Source organism: Pundamilia nyererei, unplaced genomic scaffold, assembly GCF_000239375.1.
Source record: "Pundamilia nyererei isolate P.nyererei 1_Seehausen unplaced genomic scaffold, PunNye1.0 scaffold00096, whole genome shotgun sequence".
In the NCBI taxonomy this organism is placed as follows: Eukaryota; Metazoa; Chordata; class Actinopteri; order Cichliformes; family Cichlidae; genus Pundamilia; species Pundamilia nyererei.
In genome coordinates this window covers 1,799,866-1,808,999 of record NW_005187497.1, presented here as the reverse complement: position 1 = coordinate 1,808,999, position 9,134 = coordinate 1,799,866, and the positions used below count along the sequence as shown (strand labels likewise).

General features: G+C 40.5%; 1 protein-coding gene across 6 annotated transcripts in view; it reads left to right on the top strand.

The window, feature by feature from the left end:
- Positions 1-9,134, top strand: part of arhgap9 (Rho GTPase activating protein 9) — a 46,378-nt gene that overhangs the window by 27,408 nt on the left and 9,836 nt on the right. For all 6 annotated transcript variants that reach the window (XM_005740038.1, XM_013912655.1, XM_013912651.1 and 3 more), the window contains exons 7-13: positions 3,421-3,486; positions 5,405-5,548; positions 5,710-5,808; positions 6,695-6,756; positions 6,874-6,961; positions 7,692-7,787; positions 8,266-8,364. In XM_005740038.1, coding sequence (XP_005740095.1) covers positions 3,421-3,486; positions 5,405-5,548; positions 5,710-5,808; positions 6,695-6,756; positions 6,874-6,961; positions 7,692-7,787; positions 8,266-8,364 — 654 coding nt within the window. The remainder of the gene's footprint in view (positions 1-3,420; positions 3,487-5,404; positions 5,549-5,709; positions 5,809-6,694; positions 6,757-6,873; positions 6,962-7,691; positions 7,788-8,265; positions 8,365-9,134) is intronic.

Sequence of the window (9,134 nt, the reverse complement as noted above, 5' to 3'; positions counted from 1 at the left end):
TCAATTTCTCATCAGTTGCACATGTACATTTTGGATTTGACCATGGACCTCAACTTTGGAATTTGCATGCCCTTATTTAAACATGCAGGTGTATATGTGCAATCGACCAGTGGCCTGTCCAGCACGTACCCTGCCTCTCGGCCTGTGTCAGCAGGGACAGGCTCCAGCAACCCTGCAAATCTGAATTGTTTGAGTGGATGAAAATGGATGGAACCACGGTCTGCCCTACTGACCAGAAAGTGGGTCTCAAACTTCAAAAAGGAAATCCAACTTAAAGCTTTGCTGTTTTAATACTGTGGACGTGATCCACTGAGCATCGCAAATGAGCAACTTCCAGGAAGAAATCCAAAAATAGAGGGAGAGCTGGAATGTGAGGTGCACAGTGAGACATCTATCCAGGGACAGTCAGCCAAATTTAAATCATGTATTATTTTATTAATTTTAGTTTTTTAAAAGCAGAATCACGGAGAATGTGGATTGTATATCATACACACCGCTCTCACCTCTCTCACATGGATATATTATGTGTCAACCAGAATGCACAAGATCAGCATCGTGCTCCAGATTAAAGCAGGCAGACATGCAGCCATAGGCAGCCCCCAAGGTCATAAAAAGGAGATTATATCTTTCTTGTTGTTTCATTGTTACTGACCAAATCTGTCCGTCTATCTAGATATCTGGCTATCTAGTTAGCTGTCTAACTATTTATTACATGCCCTCTCACATGCTTTCTCTCAAATGATGTGTTTCATTGGGCTCAACTCTGAAGGCAATGACAAGCTAACACCTCTTGATGTGCCGCAAATGAGCACATGCTATTAGGGCCGCACAGAGACAGACAGAAAAGCGTTTTCAACCCAAAACATTACAAAACAGGACTAAGTTTAAACCACTCAGTGAAACTTACCATCTGCCTTAAACCACCTCCTGAACTCACAGATGTCGTCAGAGTAAAAACTTTCAGGGCATCATTCATTTCATCTTCATGTTACACACAAGGAGGATTTATACTGTTCAAATGAGGAAGTAACTTTGTTGTCTATAGCAAAGGTTTTTTTTCAGTTTAGGCAACAGATGTCAGTGTCTGAAATTGACATGTTCCCTGGATCTGTGACGACATCTACGTGGTGAAGCAAGGCAAGCAGCCTGATGCAGATTATTAGAGATAAGCATTTTGCATCTAAAGGTTGCGTTGCCTCACTGTTGCGTCAGTGTTTCAAATTTAATGTTGCTCATCAAAAAAATACCCACATGATCAAAGCAGTGATCCCCCCCCCCCCCCTTCAAGTCAGTTTGAGACGCATACTGTTGACCTATATGTGTCACTTTTTATTCTGGGGTACATATACAACCCAACAGGAACTGCACCGGTGACACGTGTCAATGCATACTGCATGCCGCACAGGTTTATGACCCAGGTGTTAAAAGCCAAGTGGCCCATATTATTTGTTGGCCCAGATCATTCTAAAAGTCTAGTCTTTTAATTTTTAAAAGCCTTTTTAACACAGCTCATCTGTTAAAGACAGAAGCACTACGTGTATTTTTTCTTTTTTCCCCCTAGTACTTTTTAACTACCTTGACAAAAATCTGTAAATGATTAAGACAATTATACACATGACGATTTTCCGAGTCTTGCTTGTAGGGATTTGCTTCTGCGTTGTTTCATGTGAATTCTCTGAGTCAGATGAAATAGTTAATTTGATGACATCACCCTGGGAATTTTGAAAATCCCAGGGTGATGTTTCAGGGTGATGATGGTCGTTTCACTGCTTCATTTTGCAGATACACTCTTTTGCTGTGTCTTCGCAGGTTGCACAAAACATTTTATGAAATGTGATGAATTACTATTGATAAAAACTAGCAGTTACCAAAGTTTTCAGAAGGCAGACCTCAAACATCTCCTCAACAGCACTATCTGTCATGTCACAGATGTCAGATGTGGTCTTGTAAATGTAGTACAGGTTACTGAACATTATTGAACATTAATTAAACATTTAGGGTGGTGGATGTCCAGCTACGTCTCAGTGTTCGTTTGTTTGCTTCTGGTTGCGTTTGTAATGCCATGAGTCGCTATGCGAGAAACTGTTTTTTGTAATTATAGTGTTGCATACTGTGTCTGTTTGGGTTGAGGCACATCACGTATCACTTTCAACAGTTCCACTTACTGTTTTAAATTTCTTATTACTTTGTAAAATGTTTAAACAACTGTCAGACTCATACTATAAAGCTATAAGTCCAAATATGCAGAACTAGCAAGAAACCACAGAACTGTGAACTTTTTTACTCTTTGTACTTTTTCATATATAATGGAGAGTTGTTACACATGGTTGTTGCTTCTTGCTGAAAAAGCCACACTCTGATCTTGCAAACAAAAACTGTTGGGCAGCTGTAATTGTGTCAAAGTTAGCAAAGTCCTGGTATGAATATTGAGCTGAGAACACACCTTCCTGTCTGAGCTGTTATAAACGAGGCTGGCTGTATCGCCTGATAAAGCTAGCTTCCCTCTAGAATGGGGAAGTAGTCATGAGCTGAGGCACAAGGGACAGATGAATGGTTTTCACATTTTTACACTCAGGCGAAAGAGCGTCACGGTATGAAAGGACAGAACGCTGAGAGCTTTAACTCGACAGATAAGACACAGAAACACGAGCTGGCCCGGACGGTACAGCTGGATACAGTCATCCAGTCAGAATGAGCACCTACGCTGTGAGTTACTTTTCTGTGTGTTCTACATTCTGCTGTTGGAGCTTTGGCAGCTCATGTGAAGTTACCCAATTGTCGATTGTGGCGATATCACTTACTCATATTATCCTAATGAGAGGTGATGGTTCTGATTTTGTTATACTCACAAAAAGCACATTTGACTGGTTTTTTTTTTGGGGTCGGTGTGAACCCTGCTCAGTATCTAGGAGCCTTTGTGTCTGAGTTAAATGAGTGCTACACGATTAACGTGTAACTCTTACTGAGTAATATCTGCCTCTTATTAACGTAAAATGAACAGGGACATGTGTGCCTGTAAATACGTCTGAGCAGCGATAGTAAAAAAGCATTTATGTGTTTTATCTGGCAGGATGTGAGCAGGGCAGAGGAAAATAGTTTGAGTGCGGTTAGATGAGTGTTGCCCTGGGTTCATCTGTACAGTTAACTGAACGATCGTATCGGTATCCTGTTTTTTAACATGGGTGTGATATTTGCCCAAACTGCTGGTTGCCTCTCTTCAATAGTGACAAGTACAGTTTTCTCAGTTTTTACATTTTCGTTATTAATTCTTAATTTGATCATTCTCTGCAGAAAATAAAATGGGCTGTTATTTTATTTGAAATTAAATATATATGTATACATATGGTAACTATACTAATCCGCCTTTGTCTTCTTGCCTCCCTCTATCTCGCTCCTTTCTCTCCTTGTGTTTCTCGTTAGCTGTCACCTGATTTCCTCTTTGGCAGCCACCGGAGGAATGCTGACAATGGCTGGCAGATGAAACAGGTAAAACTTCTCTCTACCTGCTGCACTCACCAGAGGGTATCTAATGCATTTCACCTTGACTTTCACATTATAAAACAAGTCAAAGACTAAAGCGCCCTTTACTTGCTTTACATACTCTCCCTGCACAACAGGATGCATTTGGTTAACAAAATGGGACATCATAGAACTTTTGGTGACTTTGTCTCCCATCTCGACTTTGTCACTTTGTGAGATAAAATCCTGCTTCATGGTTTGCGTGCATACAGCATCTGCTTGGCCTGACTCTTCGTCTTTAGAAGAAACCTTTAGATGACAGCCCTTCCTTGCCTTGTGCTTTTCCTTTGCAGGCCCGACTGTTAACATATTCCTGAGCATTTTGTCAGCGTTTTAAGGGCTTTTGGTGGAGGGTGTTTTCCTCATGAAAATCAATGAACTCAAGTCATTAGATTTGCAAAAAGTGCATCTGAGCTGTATTACTGTAGAATATATTAAAGTTATTGCCAGCTATGCTCTTTAGATTCTCAGAGATCAGCATTTATGCATATTAAGGTGGTGAAATAGCAATTCTTGGTGTAAAAAGAAAAGCTGTTACCCAAGCAGGTCTTACTGCAACATGTTGCATCACAGTGGGGTGTGGGTGCACTTGGTTTAAAGCCCTTTTAAAGGCCTACTCTTTGCAAAGGAGCAGATTTGGCTCTTAGTGCTAATCCTCCACATGAGGAGATGGCAAACATTAGGAGGGATATTTAGTCTGATTGTTGGAACTAGGTTACATGGATTGGGAAGTAAACTCAATTGTGGCTTTTGCTGCATGAAAAGTTAAAGTAGTGTGAATTTGTGCATCCGTTGTTTTTGTAGACACAAGGGATTGTAAGCCTCAGCAGTTTGTCTGTTAAGTGCAGAGGCACGTATTGTGCCTCATTGTGTCTCTGGCAAACTCGTTTGTCCCCATCTGTGTAAAAAGTTCAGTGTGGATGCTCATTGTGTTGGAGTGCTGTGTAAATATAGAAATGTGTATGTGACACTGTTGTGCAAGTAGAGCTACTGCTACGTTGTTCTTCCTCAGTTGATTAAACTATATACAATTTAATTCTGACCTCAACCTAACACAACAGAGAGAACTGAGAGTCAAAGGCTAAACCTCTCAGAGAGCTGATGCTGGGATACATCCGTATAATTTGCTGCTGCAGAGTGAGGTGAAGGATATGCAAATGGGGAAATGATGGCAATAAAATATCTATTTTACATCTTTTTATAGACTTTTATGCATGTCTGTCAGAGAAAAGTACAAAGATCAGAATCGTTATCTTGACAAAATATATTTGTCAACAAGGCCACTGTGGGTGCCAGCCCAGCTCACAGGTTGAATGGGTTAAATGCAGCCGTGCGACCCTAACCTGACACCCGTTGCTGCGTGTCTGTCCAAACTCTTTGTTTCTCTCCCTGCATTTCTGTCTGTTCTTCACTGTGCTTCAAATAAAAGCGAAAAAGCCCCCCATAAAACAAGCCCACTGCAGCAAAATTGACTTGAATGACTACTTTCAGTGTCAGTATGGTTAAACTTTAAAGGTGAAGACCCAATAAAGAGATATCTTTATCATAGCACCTATGAACAGTGAAGATCAGAAGTGTGATGAAGCAGGCTGACTGACTGCGACTCCAGGCTTTGTGTGGCTGATGTTTTTCTGTTTTATTTAAACTACTAAGCATTAATAAAGAGTCATAGTTGACCTTTGAAAAGCCCTTCAGGGCCTTTGTACTGTTGTACTGTGGTTGCACATTCAGTTATTCATAACTACACAAGTATATCAGCTCTCAGAGGCTTTAAGTACACCATTTACAGATGTGAAAAAAATAAAATAATAGTTCAGCAAATTGCTCTTTCCTTTGGTTGTATGTTCCACCCTTTCACAACTCTCCTGAACATTTGACCTTGAAGAGCATGCAGCGTGCCGCCTCCTCTGACACCCTGAGCACGATGGCATTTAGTGACACCAGAACCCAGTGCGATGATTCTGCACCCCTGCATGATGTCAAGCAGCAACTCAACCACTCCCAGTCCATGATCCTGCCCGACAACAAGGTATTCGCCTCCCGAGCACACGCTCCACACAAGCTCATAAAGTGTTTTGACAGAGAGAAAGAGGAAACGGAGATACCCGTCAACAAATAGTTATCGCACAAAACATATGCACATACACAAACGGACAGCTGAGCAAATGACCACTGCTTCCTGTTTTTCAGCTGGTCCAGCAGTGCAGAGATTACTCCCGCAATGTGACCAACATCGTTGTGGAGCCTCCGTCTCCTGCGAGCTCGCCGGACAGTGATGGCTGCACACCGGTGAGAAAACTCCACCTGTTAATTTAAAGCTGAAGTGAAAGCATATTTCCATATATATATTTATATTTTTTTAAGGACTTGGAGAACGTGCTACTAGTTGCTTCTCTCAGCGCAGCAAGCGCTGAAGTTTTGGCTTTCACAGGACAACGAGGCTCTAAGAAATCCTGCGCTGTCAGCCAAATAATTCTTCCTAAAGCGTAAAACTGCAATGCTTATTTTCTAATAATAACAGGTTGATTTTTTTAAAAGTGGTTCTCCATAACGCATTCCTTTGTTTGCCTTAATGACAATCAACCTTTTCTTTTACTGCATGTGAGGTAGCTGGAGGTTATCTCAGCCATCATAGTGTGAGGGGTGGGGTGCACCCTGTACACATCACCAGGGTGCATGTGCTCTTATTTGCAGGTGTCCTGTGGTTTACTAACATTTTTCTCATAAAACAGAGCAATTCTAATTTTTGAGTATTATTTTTTTTCTACCACAGTTCATTTGCAGAAGAAGTTTAGGTTTGTAGGTCATCACTGCTTTTATACGCATACCATATGAGCCGTAAGTTCATCAATACCAGTAAATTTGTTCTTTTACCTTAAACGGGGCCATACCGCAGTGGGAGATTTTAAAGCATTTCCCCTCCTCCTATTTCTTGTATGATGCAACAGCCAAGTTTAATGCGTTTGCAAAGGATGCTGTAATATTACACAGAGGAAAATCCTGCTGTGGTGCTGTAATGTTAAAATTCAACTTGCCCTCACACACTTCTTTGTGCTCTTTTTTTTATTTACTCCACTCCTGCTTTTTCTGAGCAATGCTGCCAACGTGACACTGTAAATATCTCTGAATACTGCAGATGTTAATGTGCTTTTAAACCCTTTTAATGTGTTTCTAGGAGCTGGAGAAAGCGGGCCTGCTGAACAAGACAAAAATTGCAGAAGGTGGCCGAAAACTGAGGTGAGGCGGCTCTTAGAGAAGATGAAAAAATCTTTTTTTTTTTTGATTAATTCAGCAAGTATGATTTTGCTAAGTGAATCCCAGCTTATGAGTACATGCATTCTTGTTGACTTGCAGGAAAAATTGGAGCCCTTCCTGGGTGGTGTTAGTGGGGAACAGTTTGGTTTTCTTCAAGGACCCCAAATCACAGACACCTTCTAGTTGGGTAAGAGCACAGACAGACTCTTTAATTAAGGATTTTAGAAAATGAATACTATTATTAGTTATTGTTTCATAAGAATGCATATGTTGTATTCCTGGGGGTTAAAAAGCTTGTATAACTAGATGAACAAGATATTATAGAGGCCAAATTTTTTGGTGCCTTGGTATATTTTTTTTTATGTCCCTAGCCCACCAAAAAGAAGGCCTTTTATTGCTTGTCTAAACCTGGCTTGAGTGCCTGGATGTGGATTTGTTCATGTCATTGTTTGGTGATTCATTCGTTCTTTTTACCATTATTCCTTTCTACAAGCACCGGTGGTTTAGGGAACACCAGGAGCACTCCTACTATTGATTTTTCCCAGTTATCCAACACTTATGAATATTTTTTCTGTTTTCTTTAGATGCCAGGATTTTTAAGTCTCCACAGTTGCCATCATGTTTTGGTTTTTCTTATGTTCATCCCATTCTTGTAAAAGCCTGCTCTTTCTAACAGTCATTGGTAGTTGCAGCCTCCTGTGTTAAAGAGCAGTTTTTAATATTTTTGTTCACTGTGCTGTTAAAGTTAAAGAGGTCATGCAGACCAGTTACAGGTGTTATATGTGAAGGTTGGTCAGAATGTGACAAAGTAGGGCAATACAGGCTGCACAACAAAATCCAATTTTTAGAAAGAAAAAGTGGTCAATTCAGGCAACTGAGTCGTGAGAGTAAAAGAAAAATGTGTTTCTTATACGCAGAAACCGGGAAACAGTCGTCCTGAGAGCAGTGTGGATTTAAGAGGAGCAAAACTGCACTGGGCCAACGAGCTGTCCAGCAAGAAGAACGTCTTCAAGGTAAGAAACAAAACCCCCAAAAAGTGAAATAAAGATTGCAAAACCTGCAAGAAACTTTGACAGACCTGTGGTTTCATCCTCTTAAAATCTTTCTCAAGAATTTTTTTTTTCTGTGATCCTGGAAACGAAACACGTCGGTTTCCTTAGCAAAATGTTCCTTTGCGCTGATACACTGGGAATATACACTGGGGCTATTCTGTCAGCAGTGAGGGAAGCGAGAATGGGAAGCTTTCTTTCGCCAGCTCGGTGACCCATTCTGACGAAGAGGAAGCAGTAAAAATATTTTTAAAGAGAAATCTGATAAACTGATGAGCTAATTATAACATTACGGTCAAGCTGCTACAACACGTCCAAATAATTAACTTACATGTCAACTTTTGTTAAAGTGGATTCACACAGATGAGTGGGAAAGCCAGTGGAGAGTGGGACAGTGCGTCTGGAGTTAACATGGGTCAAATGTTTTGTTTTGTTTTGTTAGTTGAGGACTGTGACAGGCAACGAGTTTCTTCTGCAGTCAGAGACGGACTCGCTGATCAGAGAGTGGTACAGCACCATCCAGAATGTCATCGACAGGCTGGTGAGAAACACACACTCACTCACAGACACACACAGCTGGACAACACAACCCTGTGGGTTTAAATATTACTGTCAGTATGTCTGTCGTTTGCCTTTAGCTACAATATGCAGGCTGTCGCTCACTTTGCTCATGCATTTGGAAACTTTTACCTGTAAAACTCTGTAAAAGGTTTTAAATAACCTCCTGTGTTTTTTACTTTATTAAACTATGGTGTTGTTTTGTGTTATGCTGTTTAATAAACCCTCTGTCTCATATGAGGACATCAAGGTTTTTAAAGGAAAAAAACCCTGTTGTTCAAAGATGATGGTTAGTTTTTAAACTTTTAAATAGGAGAAAATGAAAATGTATCCCAAGAAAGAAGTCATGCCTGAAGAGGTTAAATACTTCTGTTCCATTTCTAAATGTTGGTCTTTTATGACTTACGTAAAGCACTTAAAAATAATCTTTGTCTTGTAGAAAAGCTTCACTGCGGGAAGTTCTGCAAAAAATGTTTTTTTTTTAATGATTCATGTGTGCTAACATAGTTGTTTCCTTTGAACAATGACTGACTTTCCATTCTGCGTTTAGTAAAATCATCTGTTCTATATTTGTCGGTGCGTAAATATTTTTCCGTGAGCTTTCTAAAACCTACTTAAGTGGGCTAATACACCTATGTGCAATGTTTTCATGTGTCTGAGCGAACACACAAACTCCAAGTGGTCCCTTGGACCACTGTGAGCAACAGCAGACGTGTGCACTGTGGTCACGCCAGCATCGAATCCATCCAAGTT